Source organism: Astyanax mexicanus, chromosome 8 (assembly GCF_023375975.1).
Source record: "Astyanax mexicanus isolate ESR-SI-001 chromosome 8, AstMex3_surface, whole genome shotgun sequence".
Taxonomy (NCBI): Eukaryota; Metazoa; Chordata; class Actinopteri; order Characiformes; family Acestrorhamphidae; genus Astyanax; species Astyanax mexicanus.
The window spans coordinates 28,042,789-28,059,717 of NC_064415.1; the positions used below are offsets into that span (position 1 = coordinate 28,042,789).

General features: G+C 35.8%; 1 protein-coding gene across 1 annotated transcript; it reads right to left on the minus strand.

Annotated features, from left to right (window-relative positions):
- Positions 1-1,077: 1,077 nt before the first annotated feature.
- Positions 1,078-13,816, minus strand: lgi2a (leucine-rich repeat LGI family, member 2a). Its single transcript, XM_007255183.4, has 8 exons — positions 13,441-13,816; positions 13,131-13,202; positions 9,797-9,868; positions 7,523-7,594; positions 7,369-7,440; positions 5,914-6,083; positions 5,668-5,832; positions 1,078-4,811 (listed from the first exon to the last, which is right to left on the minus strand). Exons 1-8 carry the CDS (start codon positions 13,617-13,619, stop codon positions 3,994-3,996), a joined length of 1,620 nt encoding a protein of 539 aa, XP_007255245.1. The 5' UTR covers positions 13,620-13,816; the 3' UTR covers positions 1,078-3,993.
- Positions 13,817-16,929: the final 3,113 nt, after the last annotated feature.

Genomic DNA, 16,929 nt, shown 5'->3' on the forward strand with positions numbered 1-16,929 from the left:
GTGCCATTACGTGCTTGAAAAGAAGGTAATTAGTATTGATGGCAAACCGAGGCTTTCTAAAGCACTGAAGCCTTTTTTTTAACTGTACCGAAAAAAAGGTTCATTTCTCGGAGCTTCATAACACAGTGGACATTAGCGGCATCTGGTGGCCAAAACCTGAAAGTGCTTTGTGTATTTAGTTTTTTTTGTTTGTTTTACTTTTAAAACTGTTCCAGTGCATTACCATGACAGTTAAGGTTTAAATAAAAACAAATGATTAAACTTATATTTGAAGAACATCAAGATTTCTTTTTTACAGCAGCAAAGTTGGTGACGCCTAGCAACATTTCTACATTTGCCCTCTGTAGGCAGTGTGGGGGAACAAATAACAACAAATTGTAAACTGGTCCAATATGAATTTTATGAGCCCTGCACATAATCATCCCACAAATATCCAAAGCTGCGGGGTCTAATATCCACACTAGTCATGTATGTTACAATTCACATCATCATTTTGTTTGCTCTCAAATAAGAAAGGTATATTAAAGGTAGGAAACAAATTGTACCTCAAAACATTCTATATTTTTTCTTTCAATGACATACAAAAATAATATACCATTGAGGTAATGGCAGTAATGTTGTGTATGGTAATTAATTGTTTAAAAATATACAGAAACTGTATAGGTGAACATAAATAATACATAATGTATTTAAGATTGTCACAAGGCTAATTAATACTTAAAACAAAACAAACCACAACAAAAAAAGTAATCTTAATGATTTGGTGCTGCAATGAATAATTTCATTAATACCTTAACGAATTAAGTAGTTCTAGCATTAATTCATAATCTGAGCACATAAATGCTTTCTTAATTAATAAATCAACCTTTTATCAAATTTAATAAATGTATTTATTGGAAACCTAAATGTTTAATATTATATAATTATTTAATATTAGATCTACACATGTATATGAATAAGCCCATGACCCAGTGGGTAAAAACAAAAAATTAGGTTTTTAAAGAAAGCATGTTTTAGTAAGTCTTTATTTTTTGTCAAGGTAAGATTTTCCTCTAGAGAGACAACATGGAAACTGAACAGTTCTGATAAGCATTTATTTTATAGTTCAGTAGTATTCAAAAACATACAAGACATTCAAACAAAAAGAGTAACATTCAACAGATCAGAAGAGAAATAAATGGCATGAAAAAAAAAACAACAGAATAGCTTCCCTTAGATTAGGCAACAAGTGGAACCATGAAGTTTTATTTAGGATCTGCAATCTGAATCCACTATTCCGTGACGGAAGATTGTAGGCAGCTTGAATGAATCAGACATTCAGAGCTGAACAGCATGCTCTTACAATCTGTAATGATATATTAAAGAATTGTACTTGTGTTTTACATTCCACACTGCAGGTAAAACATGATTTTCTTTTGGCACACTCATAATCTAAGCATGGTTGACATTCAGTATTCTCTCAAATGATAAAAAAGATTTTGAAAATATACACCAATGAACCAATAGTTTTTTACAGCATAACGTAAGATTAACTATACATGAGAATGAGGAATTTTAAAGGTTTGTGCTTTTTACTTTTCCCTGTAATTTGTCTTTAAACTAAATGATTTCATTGGATGTTCAAGTACGATTCTCCTTAGTCTATGATTTATGGCTTTGCAACTTGTGAACTAGCAGATGGTTGCTCAACAGAACAGAAAAATGATGGAGTAACAAAAAGATGGAGGAAGGTGGATGTTCAAAGCAGTAGACATTAAATTTAGGTCATTCCATTAGAGGAATCCCCATTATCTGATTTAAAGTTTCTGTACTCATGTATGCTGATGTCAACATTTTTAATGATCCACAGAATATAAAATGCAATGCTGTCATTATTTAAGTTCACTATCAATATGCACTTATTGATAAAATTAACTTCTTATTAGCAGTTTTTTTAAGTTCCAGTTCATTCCAGGATGAAAAATTACTGTACTTATTGTTTTATGTGCAGACAACAATTATGAAATAAAAAAAGCCTCATTAAGTCTCACAATATAAACTGAGCTGCTTCCATTAAATATGGTGATCTTTAGGGTGTAAGTTACATTTTGATGAAAAAAAACATTGGTGCCTGGCACCTTATATTTAAATACTGGATATGTTCTTCTCTCACTGACACTCACCATCACTGTGTAGTCTTTTTCCCTGGACTACGTTCCCTTAGTTTTACATGAATATCTTATGTGATGGTTGACTGCCTGACCTCAGTGTTGCAGTGACTATCTGCAAATGGTCTGCATGCTTTATGTTAATCAGATCAAGTAATTAGATTTTACAGTGCAGGGGTGTGAGTCAGCACATAATGAAGGACCTGACAAACCAACAGGACCCTTAAATATATAACTGGAAATAAAATATTCTTTATTATAAAGGTGATAATCATACCAGACTGCATCTGCATTTTAGACTTAAAGCTTGGCTTGGTGGGCCAGGTAGATTTGGAAGGTGAAAATATGATTGGGTAACATGATTGTTTGCCTGTTGGCTCGAGTATGGTATGGTATTGTTGAGTATTTTACAAACAAACTGACTAAAATTTACTGGAAAACAATAATTTGGTTTTTTAAACTACATGGCGCAATGAATTCTGCTTAATATGAGCATGGACATAAAGTACCAAGTGAAGTTTATTTTAAAATTAGTGTTAAATCTTTTTCCCAGCACTAGTCATGAAGACAGTTTAGTGATGACTTTGTGTAGACTTCCACAATTATTTGAATATTATATCAGTCCAAATCTGGAGAACGGCTATGAAATGAGCAGGAGAATATCTCTAAATACAAAATTGACAACTGTACATCCAATAAACATTTGCATACAATTCTTACAAACTGCTTTTCGCAACATTTCAAACATGTATAGTGGTAAAAACAAATATATCCAGTATTTCAAACATGGCTGTAAAGATCTGCAGTCAGTTTCATTTGAAACTACTTCAAATGCTTATAGGCACAGATTCTATGAGTAGGTCAGAAGTATGAATTGCACCTGCATAGTATCTTAAGTTAAGATAGTATCCACAGATGTATCAAAAAATAGAATTACAAATAAAAAATGTGTAAAAAAAAAAAAAAAAAAAGAAGCATAGCAATGACTGGAATGTGCCAAATTGAAGACAATGTCAAGAATGCAGAGTTTAACAAACTCCCAGAGCGCATTGTTTAATGGTTTAAGGTGTGAAGTTAAAGCAAGAAAGTTCAGACATCTTGTACAGAAAAATATGTTATGTCTCATTTCAGCAGAAAGCATTTACAGAGTATACTTACAGAGTGTTCTTTGCACCAAAACCCAAAGCACCCGTAAGGCAATGTAGGCATGTTAGTACTAAATGGAGGATGCAACAAACTTAGTTGGAGTTTCAGAATGTAGTTAGAGAGGAACCAGGTCCTACATTCAACAAATAATACATTGCTTTATACTCTTGCAAGGATATGTAAATGAAGTGAACTATCACATATACAAGGAGACTAACGTAACAGAAGTTGACAGAATTAGTTCAGTGTGTGTTTCGTATGTTAATATCAGAAAATCGTAAAACATGCCTGCATTTAAATTATTATTATTATATTTATGCAACTGTATCATGCATGGTGCCACAGCATGTCTGCTGTAGTAATGCCAAGCCATTTTGATCGTTTTATAATTGTAAATGGTTTTGGTACAACAAGAGTGACTGCACTCTGCGTGCAGTGTGTCTTCCATTAATGTTTTTTGGGCTGAAGAACATCTCTGTTAAGGTTTATTATAACAAAAGAACTTGAAAGAGCACATAATCCCCTAAATCAACCTTTAACTTTACACAAATGCATGATCTACCATGTACTGTACACACCATGTGAACGTCATCTCACCTTCACCCGTTGCTCGCAAATATTAAGATTTTGAATGGAAGACCTTGTAGGGTGCTGAAATACTTCCAAATGGTCATTTTAAACCATGTGTTCAGATGTAATCTCACAGGCTCAAATCAATAATGATGTGCTCCAATATCTGCGTGCTACCCTTGAAGCTGGAAGCAAAGATGAAGTCTCTGCGGTCCGTGGAGACCACTGTGAAAGAGCGAGGGGCTTGGATGTACACTTCCTTGAAGCGCTCGAAAATCTTCTTCTCCGCATCCCACAGGTAGACCTGAGAGAAGGTGTAGTCACTACCTAAAGCCAGGTAGTAGCGATCTTTGAAGAAAAATGGTTGAAGGATCATGGAACCTCTTGAAGGAAGGGCCTGAACCTCAGAGAAATGCTTGGTAGTCCAGTGCAGGACTTTAGAGTCACCTATATATCGTGTCATAGCCAGATAAATGTCCTCCTTAATCCAGAAAGCCTTGACAGCCACTACGTCCTCCATGTTAGGGATTTCACCCTGCAGTACAAACTTCTGGGAATTCTTATTCCACTGGTAAATTACTGGGACTTGAGAACGACTAGCCAAGATGAGGTGAGCTTTGCCATCCAGGTCTACAAACTCTGCATCGGTATCACGGTACCATTCATGCAGGGATTGGTAGGAGTAGAAGCCTTTGTCGTTCCACTTGTAAAGGGTCGATAGTCCAGCCTTAGAGCTGTCAGCAATAACAAAGAACCAATCATCACCAATCTGGAAAGCTTCAATGTCATTCGGCTTGGAGATCTTAGAAACTTCAATGTCCTGAAACTTGGTAAACTTGCTTTGGTCCTCATCAAACTTGTAGATGTGAGAACCACCAAAAAGCTGAGCAACAATCACAAACACCTGGCTCTGGATGATCACTGACTTGCAGCCAACAATGGACTGACCTGAGGTTTGTAAAAGAAAAAGAAAAGTTAGGAATTTGTGTTAGGAATCTTTTAATCTTTTAACAGTCATTGATTCTGACAGCCACAGGTAATATTCTGGGTAAATTAGATATTGGTCATATTTTTGAGGAATATGGTGCAGTTAAGTAGAGTTATTGGTTTAGAGTTAACAGTTTTGGGATTAGGGATGGTGATAAGTAACCCTACTTAAAATCATCCCAAATTCCAAAACAGTTCATGCATGGGATGATAAGTAGGGTTACTGGTTAAACTGTTTTGGGATTTGGGATAGTGATATGTAGGGTTATTGGTTGAACAATTGTTTGATAGCAGTTTTGAACAAAATAATGGTAATTGGTTGTGTTATTTTGGGCTTGTGTTTAATCAAATAGTTTTTAAAACTTCGGTTAGAATTAAGTAGAATTGTAGCCTTTATTGTTATTGGGTCAGTGAAAGTTTTTAGCATAACAGGTTATATTGTTTTTGGTAATAGGCCATACTGTGATTTTTGAAAAGGATTTATTGAGTTTATTGATTGTATTTATTTTTGGTATGTTACCACATATCATAATTGTTCATATTGCCTGTTAAAATAGGGTTATTATAATTCATACTGTTTTAGGGATAGGGTTAAGTCAAGTCATAGGTTGTAGTGTATTTGAATCTCTTTGCATCTTTGAACTGAAATGTGATAAGGTAAAAATAACTGAACATGAAATACTGGCAAGGTCAGGTATGAATCAGGTTTATAATTAAAAAAAAAGAAAAAAAGCTTTAATTATAACAAGCACCTTTCTACTCTGAGTGTACAGCCAGAACAACAATGTTAACAAAGCTTTTTCATGGATTCTCTTACCGGTAATGTTGTCATAACTTCTAAAGTTCATTTCGATGTGGTCCCACTGAAGCACCATGCAGCTCTCTATATTAGGGGCAGCGATGGCCACATACACATCATTCTTGTGAGAGAATGTGTCCACAGATAGAGACTCAGTCGCAACAGACTGAAGTGGAACGAAATCTGTTAGGAAAGGGAACATTAGCTCATTATATTTTCCACAATGTATTCTTGTAATGGAGTATTCACACTAGTTCACTGTACCTGTGGAGATGCACTCGTTGTGGAGGCTTGCCATGTCATTGAGCCGCTTGCCCTTCATCTCCTCAGGGCCAGCACAGAGGACATCTGACACAGTGGCATTGGTGTTCTTCAGCCACATCATCAGCCACTTGGCACGACAGTCACACTCAAACATATTGCCTCTTAGATCTCTGCATGACAACAGACCAGCCAAGAGGATTAAAAGAGGAGAAAATGCCAAAGACAAGCATGTAATAAATTAATTATAAATTATGACTGTTAACAATCCTTTTATATAATAAGAAAGGTGTGGGCAGAACGTTTGATATTCTAAATTAAACATGCTGATTGACTTTATTAAACAATTGCATGTTTTTTTAAACAGCATTATTTGCAGTACCTTAACCCTCCAGTTATGTTACGGGTCAAATTTACCTTTTTTAAAGTTTAAAGATCTAGGAAAAAGAGTTAAAAGGACTTTTTCTGTATGAAACTTTTTCTGCTTGCCCTAAATAGTGTAATCAACATATAATATGAAAATTGTTCATCTCATATATTTGCAAGCACCCTCTGCAAAAACAAAACTAAAACAAAATTGCAATGTTAATGTTTCAATGTTATGTAAAACTATTGTGTTTTATATGTTAATTATTAAATATATGTTTATTATGTCTTCCAAAAGTAATAAATTAGTGAAAAATTAGTGAACAAAAAAAAATTATATAAGTTTATAAAAACGAGTGATTTATCCTTATTGAAGCATTACCTGTTAGAGGTAAGGAACACCACTGTACTTAATATTGATAGAATAATTAGCAATGGAGTTAGTAATTAAATATTAATACTGCTTTTTAGGATTTTTTTGGTTTAAGACATCTTTTGAATAATTATACTCCCAGGAATACCATTGCTGTTCCTATTGATTTAACATAACTGGAAGGTTAAATGAGTATTAAAAAAAACATAACTATTGATCAACAACACAAAAACATAAATAAATCTGACTCTGAATCTGTTTGTCCATAAAAAATTATAGAAGCCAAACATAAGAAAAGCCAAAATTGTAGATCTGCTATAAAAATGTGAAAACATTTCAATTATCTTGGAGAGTTCAGAGAGCAGAAGGAAATCTGGCTTGCAGGGTAGCAATGGCAACCAGAAACGACTAAGGCTCTTTTCATCATGCATGTGTTTTAGTCGCTGTTTTCTCCTTTCTCTTTCTTCCAGGGTTGCCAGATTCATAAATTTACATTCAAGTAGTTTAAAACCCCTCTCCTGGATGTGCAGAATGTGTTATTTTGAGGCACTTTCTAAATTTCTTGCCTTCAACCACAAAACTAAATGACATTAAAGTTTACAAAACATGTTTTGTTTGCATATATATATTTGTCAGTATGTTTAAAAAAAATCCATTTACTTATGTCTACATACACTACAGGCAAACACACTCCAACAAAGACTAAAATGTAAGCTCACAGGTCTATTAGTGAGTCCAGATCAATGAAGAGATCTCTTGGCAAGGCTTTGATGTTGTTGTTCGCCAAAGACCTGTAAGGGTACAGATACATTTAAGTGCACAGGAAATAGTTTTATAGTGTACGAATTAAGATGAGTTATGTTATAAACTTACAAATGGGTTAGGTCTCTCAGTCCTCTGAAGGAATATTTAGAAGTGGTCTCAATTTTGTTGTTTTCAATGAACCTAGAGGAGTGCACAGATGTTCCAAGATAAAGTTAAGAACGCAAAATCTGAGAAACTAAATGTTAAAAAGAAGCCAGAAAATGCAATACATCATCACTAACATGTCACTGTTTCAGTATCAAACATAACTGAATTTTGTAGGTCTATCATACTGATTATGAGATGATGAAAAGAGATCAATCCCTACTACCCTAGTAGGCACACACTGAAGTTTACAGTGGTTTTAAAATGTACATAAATTTATTATACCTAAATAAACAGTCACAAGGTGCAAATTGTAACTTATATACATTTGTTTCTTCTCCAATTAAATAAAAAGATTTGAAATAAAAAAAAAAACAGAATTCATGACAGACTTGTTTTTAGTCACCTGTCATAACAAAACTTCATATCTCCTCTCACTCCATAAGTTATGTACAACAAACAAATTACAGAATGCTCAAAGAGCCACACTTTACCTGACAATTGACAATAGAGCATATATCACATATATGTTGAAAGTGAGACATTTTACCATCATTAACTCAATAATTTAGCAGCATCACTTCTGAAAAAAGCTAAGACAGGGCAATCATAGTAAAAAAAAAAACCTAGAGGATCAAAGAGTGTTTATGAGAAACAAAGATAAGCAGATGTTTATCAATATGCAAAAAAAAAACTGTAGCTAAAAAATGTAGTACAAGTTCAGTAAACTCCTCCCCATTCCTCACCATAAAAGAGCAAAGATTTGGGGTATTTCACCATCTACTGTAAAAACAAGGCTGATAATATTGAATACTCATGATCTTCAGGCCCTTAGGCAACACTGCATTAAAACAGGCATGACTGTGTTCTGAAAATAACAGCATGGGCTCAGGAACTCTTTCAGAAATCACTGTCTGTGAACACAGTTTATTGTTTAATTCACAAATGCAAGTTAAATCAGTATCATGCAAAGGAGAAGTCTCGTAACAATAAGATGCTGAAATACTGCCAACTTCTCTGGGCCAAAACTCTTTTAAAATACACTGAGGCAAACTGAAAAAAGCTATTCTGTGGGCAGATTCATAAAAAAGGTTATATTCTACTTGCAGAAAAACAGATTCCATGTTCTGTTGACTCACGAGGAGAGGTCCCTCTATCTTGTTATTAGTATGCAGTTCAAAAGCCTGCCTGTCCCCATGCATATTTCAGCAAAACAATGCTAAACTATACTCTGCATCCATCATAACAGCTTGGCTTTGCAGAAGAAGTGTCTGAGGGCTAAACTGGCCCGACTGCAGTCGAGACCTTTTAGCAACAGAAAACATTTGGTGCTTCATAAAACTGAAAAATATAATAAAGAAGAACCAGAAGCAGCTAGAATTCGAAATCAGACCAGAGTGGCACAACATGCTTCTTCCAAAACTCCAGCAAGAGTATCCTTAATTCCCAGACATATACAGACTGTTGCTAAAAAAATGAGGGAATGCTACACTATATTAGACATGGCCCTGTTCAAACTTTTTTATCCCATTTTCTCCCCAATTTACACAGCCAATTACCCAACCCACTCAGTAAGACTCCCCTATTACTAGTGATGCCCCAATACCAGGAGGGTAAAGACTAGCACATGCATCCTCTGATACATGTGAAATCAGCCACCACCTCTTTTGAAACTGCTGCTGATGCAGCATTACCGAGTAAGGAAGGAAACGGCAGCGACTCGGTTCCGATACATCAGCTCACAGACGCCTTGTGCTCATCAACATCACCCTTTAAAGTGATGAGGGTAGAGAGCGCCATCTACCCACCCATAGAGAGCAAGGTCAATTGTGCTGTCTCGGGGCTCTGGCAGCTGATGGCAAGTTGCATGACAGGAATTCAGACCAGAAATCTGCCAATCATAGTGACAGCACACTGGACCACTCAGAGCCCCTAAATGAGCCTTTTTAAATAAAATGCAGATTTCTTACTTTCAGCATCTGATACATGTTATATTCCCTATTGTGAGTAAAATATGGGTCCATCATCACTGTGTCCCAATTTTTTTGTAATTGTATTTCTGTATTGATTTTTTCTAATATGTTAAATTAAGCAAATAAACAGTAAGCATGTTCATTATGAAGAGCTAAAGTGTATACTCTGTATATGATTTGTTCAATTATTTTCACTTTGAAAAATCTATAAAAACCTTTTAATTGACCACCAGCAGTTAAATGACAGAAAAGAGTTTACACTTACAAATACTCAAGATGTGGTAGGCCAGAGAATGCATCATCCCTGATTGTAGTAAGGGCATTTGAGTTAAGTAATCTGAAAAAAAGACAGAGAGCATTGACTAATGACTTAACGCAAAACACACTGTCTGAAGTAAAGTCAAAAACTGTTTGACCTGTGATTAATATCACAATAGCTAGCTTAGACTGAGTAATGTAACTACAGCAACAACAGGCCCCCACCCCCACCCCAATATCTGTTTCCAGATGCAGATCTATTTTTAGCCTTTACACAGTATGTAACAGCACTGACACCATGATTGTCTCCAGTATCAGGAGAAAGTCAAAGGAGAAGGTCGGTGTGCTCTACAGAGTCATGGAAATCATAGGAACAGTGTCCTGTTTGCAGTGAGACAGGGACACTGAAAGACACAGACAGTTGTCATCATATACAACACTGAGAAATAAAGGCCTAAAATGATTAGTAACACATTATATAGCATACATAATACCCTAATATAATGACAGTCAAAAGATTGCATAATAACTTATAACTACTTATAGCAATATTCACATAACATGATATAAAGTAGAAGTATGTAACCACTAAAGAGAGGGTTCATAATGCCTTCACATATACAGCTCTGCAAAAAATGAAGAAACCACATCAAAATAATCAGTTCCTCTGATTTAACTATCTATAGGTATATGTTTGAGTAAAATCAACATTGTGGTTTTATTCTATGAACTACTGAAGACATTTGTCCCAAATTCTAAATAAAAAAATAATAAATTTATAGCATTTATTTGCAGAAAATGTGAAATTGTCAAAATTAACGAAAAAATTGCAGTGTTTTCAAACCTCAAATAGTGCAGAAGGAAGCATGTTTTCTTCCGGGATAACCTTGTACGCAGCTTGATTCAGGCATCATTCGCAAAGGTGAACCTGCCCATTTCCTGCCCTGCTGAAGCATGCCCCGATCACCACCAATATTTCACCAAATTTCATAGTGGGTGCAAGACGCTTGTACACCTCTGCAGGTCTCTATCTAAACATTTGATGGCCAGGTGTTGGGCAAAGCTGAAAATTGGACTCATCAGAGAAAATGATCTTATTCCAGGCCTCTATAGTCCAATTCTTATGATCTTTTGCAAATTTCAGCCTGGCTCTTCTTTGCTTCTCATTGAAGAAGGTCCTTTTCTTTCTTGAGTCCTGTCTGTAAGAGATGGTTTTGAACTGTTCTTTCCATGCACTTCACCCCAACTGCCATTTGCCATTCTTTTTATAGGTCACATGATGTCATCCTGCGGTTGCTGACTGACATTCAGACCCCATTGTAAAACCTCAGAATGTAATCATGTAAGATGTAAGTAACAAGCCATCAAGCAAAGCTGAACTGCTTGGATTTTTGTGCCAGGAGTGGAATAAGGTCACCCAAAAGCAGTGTGAAAGACTTGTTGAAAGCTGTGATAAAAAATCAGGTTAATTCCACCAAATATTTGTTGTTTCTAAATGAATTATGAATTTGTTTCTCATTTTCGGCAAATAAATGTCCTAAATGACAATATTTTAGTTTGTAACTTGGGAGAAACTTGTCAGTGGTTTATAGAATAAAATCACAATGTTCATTTTACTTAAATATGTGGTTATTTTGAAGTGGTCTCTTTTTTTCCAGAGCTGTACATATATGTAATATATTATTAAATATTAACATATTATTACATCTAATAATATACAGCCACTGTGGCCCACAAGCTGACAGCCTCTGCTCTAAAGCCACTTTACTGCAGTCCTGGGGATCTGCTGCCAGATTCAGTTCCTTTATATTCTTCAACACACTTAATCCAGCTCATTAAGAGCTAGATCATTAGCTGATGAGGTGGATCAGGATGTTGGGGAAGGGAATAGCTAAACCTGTGCAGGCCAGCAGGACTGAAAGTGAAACACTCAGCTCTGCAGTCTATATATGTCAGAACAGAACTTGAAAAAAAAAATAATAATAGATTTTTTTTGCTAGATAATTATTAATAAAATTATTTTGTTTAGAAATAGCAATAAAGTAGTTGGAGACTGAACAACAATAGTGCCAGTACAACAATAATAAACACAATACAAATACATTTATATATTTAGATTCCAATTTTTTTGTTTGTACCATAAGAGAACACAGAATATTTTATAAACAACAACAATCCTACAAGAAAGTTTTGCCAGTTTTTAATAAATTAGTAGTAAATTTATTAATTAAATAATAATAGTAATAATAATAATTATTATTATTACAAAGTACCAATTTTATGTTTTATGATACTGTCCAAATGTTTTTTTTTTGTTTTTGTTTTTTACCATAACAGTATATTTACAAGAACTTTTCATACAATACTACTCATTTTTACATCATAGTTTTTTTTTTTTGTTGTTTTCTGTTCCATACATTTTTGAGCATCCTGAATGTGAGTTATGGTTTATTAAAGGTTGAATCTACGACGTTGAAACAATGATGCCATATCAACATTTATTCATTTTTCAAATCAATTACAAATCCAATGTTAATTCAACCATAACATCATTTAATGTTGAAAAGCCAGGTGGGTTGACTTACAGGTGAATTATTGCTTGAATTATTATTATCAGTAGTAGCATCTGGCATTTTAACGTTGCATCGATGTTTTTCTCGTTGATGTTATGATTGAGTCAACACTGGATTTGGTGGTCATTTTAAAAAGTGAATCAACGTTACGTTGATATGGCAACATTGTTTTAATATAATTAACTTTTAATAAACCATAGCTCACTAAAACTAGAAAATCCTATGGTTAACATAGTGTTAACAATACACTTACATCACTGTTGTAAATCTACAGAGAATAAAAAATGGTACCCACCACTACCAATCTGATTAAACATGTGATCTCAAAAACACAACAGTAAAACAAATAGATCATGAACATTCCATGGTATGGTGAAGAATTAGTGCCAAATTAAAAAGCATTCACTGCAAATGGAAGTTAAACACTTTTCCATTCCTCCATCCAACCGTTTTTTGAAATTATATATGCTGATGAAATGCAAAATGCTAATTCAATTGGGAGAAGGTTGCGGACATTATGTTGATTCAACGTTTAAATGTTAACGTTTGCACAAAAAATTAACAACTAAATGTTGTTTCAACGTTGTTTTAACGTTTAAACAACAACAGACATTAGTTTAATCATATTTCAACCACATTTCAACGTTGTTTCAACATCGTTTGTATGCCAGTATGGTCATTATTGTTTGTTTTTATTGGTGTATGTTGTGCTGATAATCAGAGTGCAGTGAAGGAGTGAAGGGGTGGAGGGGTTTTGGGGGGTCTTACAGGAGCTGTAGAGAGGGCATGTGGGAGAACATCGCCTCCTTCACCTCAGAGAAGGTTCCATTCACGATGCTCCTGAAAAAAAGCACAGGAGAACCCCCCCTATCAGTCTCATACTGAACCACACAACACAGAACAGATCTGCAGCATTTTTTACACCACCAGCCCCGTATCTGACACAACACTGCGACCACCCTACAGACACCAACTCTCTCCCCTGCATCTCACTGCGGTGTGTTCCCAGCCATGGCTCCATCACACACTCATACACACACATTTCCACACAGCTTCAGGCTGGACTCTCTGTACTTACAGTGAGCTGACGTCGTTGGGGAAGAGCCGGAGGGCATGAGAAGACCCCACGCAGATGATGGACTCCTTGGAGCAGCTGCATGACTGAGGGCATTTGAACGCCTTCTTCCCGTGCGCACACAGCACCAAACCCAGCACGAGCGCCCCTATCACAGCGCAGTGTCTGACCGAGGACAGCATCTCTTCTCCTGGCCGTTTCGCATGAGGGAGTCCCGGAGAGGAAGAGCTGAGGCTACAGCAGTCCAGCCTGCACCATCAAATGCTGCACTGAAGCTCCTGACATCAGCAGTTCAGCTGCAGCTCTTCCAGCAGCTCCCTTTCATTATTTATTAAAGGCGCCCAACACTGGCGACTGCTGGTTACACAGCTCAGCCCTCAGCAACACTGCACCGCACTGTGGACAATTACCATACTGTCCGGGAACAACCTTTACTCAAGCGCAATACTGTACACACAAATATTTGGTCCAAGTGTTTTCTGAGCTCACATGAGAAGATTCAGCTCTAGTTTTTCAGGTTTCCAAAAGTCCTTTAAGTTCATTCATATAATTTTTTTGACCCAATAATTTATATACTTTAAAAAATCTTTGGTCTGTGTGTTTTCTGACCTCACCTGAGAAAATTCATCTCAAGTTTCTTTGGTATCAAGTGGTCTACATATGGTTCCCAAAAGATCCTTTGGAACCCAATAATGTCCCTCTTGGTTCTCCAATGAGCCTTTCATTTCAGTATGTTTTGACCCAATAATTCCTACAGTGTTTATTTATGAGCTCACCTGGGAATGCCAATTTGTGTTTTCAGATATCTGGCGGTCTACACATGGTTCCCTGAACAACCTTTCAGTGAAACATTTTTGACTCAATAATGTCTTTGGTCAGTGTGTTTAATAAGCTCACACATTGTTCTCAAAAGAAGATTTGAGTTGAGTATTTTTGGACTCAATAATCGACAATTTTTTAAATATTTTGTCCATGTGATTTCTGAGCTCACCTGAGAATGCCCAGTTCATGTTTTCAGATTTTTGTTGGTCTTTTACATGATTCACTTTCAGCTGAGTATTTTTTGACCCAGTAATGTCCACACTTGTCTAAAAAAAAAAAAAAAACAACAACAACAAAACAGGTTTCAGATGGTCTACACATGATTTAAGTGTGTATTGATGGTCAAAGTGGTTGAAACTTTAATCTTCAAGAGAAATGAGTAAGCAAGCTGGCCACAGGGTCCATGTTGGCACCACATATGAATGTCAGTGAAGGGACCTGTGCCGCATTAAGGTAAGCTACAATGATGTGGAGCCCATTTGGGAATGGCAACTTGTTTTCAGTAAAACCAGTCAATACCCAGTCCATGTTCCACCAATGTGGGCTCCATACAAGAATGCAGGTTGCTTTTTTTTTTTTTTTTTTGACAGACTAGCTGGTTTATTAAGACTTAAGGGTCCAATCTGATTTTCTAGTTGATCATACTGGTTGGTAAAAGTGGTTGACAAGAAGTCAGACTGGACATGCTGGTTGACTAGACTATAATTAATTAAAAATTCAATAACATCATAACATTTAACCTCTTTTAGCCAACCAGAATCCAATTCTAAATTTAGATGTGAACCTAAACTGATGGAAATTTTGGATCCATCATAATGCCATTCTTCTGTGCCATTGTTCCAAAAGGTTACAAGTATCTCAATAAAACAACCATGGATAGAGACAATGAGCCTCCATCTGCCCTCTAATTTAAAGAACTAAATGTAAAGATAAAGACATTTTAAAATAAAATGTTTATTTTGATGTAAAGTCTTTTAGTCAATGTGGGTGAAGGTAAATAGAGGACAGAACTAATAATATAGTTTTTTCATTATTTTACTCTATTTTCTCCACAATTTGGATGACTAATTATTCAATCTGTCACTAGCAAAGCAAATGTTTGCGATGTATTTTATTTGATCACATTTAATCATGATACTCACTTGAGGTCATATCATTCAGCACTAACAAAGACTATTGAAAGTAGTAGTGCTTGGATTATGAAACTCTGCAGTGATGCTCATCAATATTACATAATTATCACCAGTTTATTACTGGCTTTTAGCTGCTCTAAGCTCATATTATGGCTCTACACAGCTAGCAGCAGACAAGAGACCGACACACAGTGAGCTGGGATATGAAGGAGTGTAGGCTATAGATGGAGTGGAAATAAAATAAAAAGTGTTGAGTCAGCAGAAAAAGAGAGAAGCAGGGGGTGGAAGAGATGCCATGAAGTCGGGGGTGAAACAGTAGTGGCATAGTACAGAAGAAAACAGCAGTCAGCAGAAATGGAAGGAGTAAACAGAAGCTACTAATAGTATAGAAAATGAGATGAGGAAGACAGAGGGAGAAAGAAATTGGAAAAAAGAGACTGTAAAAACTGACAGAAAGTGTTAAACTCCTGGAGAACAGTGCAGGCTGAAGGTGTATGAATCATTAATGTAAATGTTGCTGTTCTGTAAAAAGCATTATAAACTGGAGAGAGCCGCTGACTCGACACTGGTGACAGAAAACATGCATTGGATTTGACTGGCAAATATGAAACCCCTACAATACTGTACCTGCAGCTTGTTATGGCTTATGATGAGATTATGCAAACTGATGTGTTTTTTTCATGTGATACTAACCCAACTTCAATACCTTTCAAAAGTCTTCTCATTCAATGTGTTTTCTTACTTTTTATATTTTTTTACATTGTAAATTTGATATTAAAGTCTTAAAAGCTGTACAGATTCTTCAAAGACACATTTACACCACATTTAGCTTTGAGGACACTCTTGGTATTTTCTCAGTGTCTTCATGAGGTAGAGTCACCTGGAATAGTTTTCTCAGTGTTTTGAATGAGTTCCTGGAGGTGCTGAACAATATTTGCTGCTTTTCCTTTACGCTGTGCTCTAGCTCATCCCAAATCACTGCAATTTAGCCATCTCACTTGGGTTTAGGTCAGGGGAGTGTTGAGGCCAAGCACTTTTTTGTTTATTATGTAATTTCATAATGTGTCTCTTCACTGTTTTGCGTGTCTTAATATTTTTTATAAACAATGTAAAAAAATAAATAAATAAATAAAATGAGAAGGTGGATCCAAACTTTTGACTGGTACTGTATGCATTGCATTTTTAGTACCGGTAGTTCATAAAATAATGATCACACCCTGGTAGTTAAAGAGGTTATGACAATTCCGAAAGTTATGGGAGAGCAGTATGTTAGTTGATCATGAAGTGTTACCTCAGGGGATGGCAATGTCTTCACCTGTACAAGTTGTGAGGAGTTAAATTGTGAGTAAGGCTGAACACTGGTCAGTGTGCTCATGGCAGAGTGACCTAAATTATCAGTGACTTGAATTAGAGAGAGGCCTGATAATTGGTGCCAGATGGGATGTTCCATTTCTGAATTTGTGCATGCATTTAATATTCTTCGATCCAAAGTGTCACGTATGTACAAGAAATATGTCATAGAAGGCATTACCACCCA

What these genes read in the sequence shown, in the direction of transcription:
- lgi2a (XM_007255183.4), bottom strand. Translation starts at nt 13,619, where the DNA reads ATGCTGTCCTCGGTCAGACACTGCGCTGTGATAGGGGCGCTCGTGCTG. An exon ending in ATGCCCTCTCTACAGCTCCT is followed by an intron (nt 9,869 to 13,130) that starts GTAAGACCCCCC and finishes TCTTTTTTTCAG; the next exon opens with ATTACTTAACTCAAATGCCC. An exon ending in CTACCACATCTTGAGTATTT is followed by an intron (nt 7,595 to 9,796) that starts GTAAGTGTAAAC and finishes GCACTCCTCTAG; the next exon opens with GTTCATTGAAAACAACAAAA.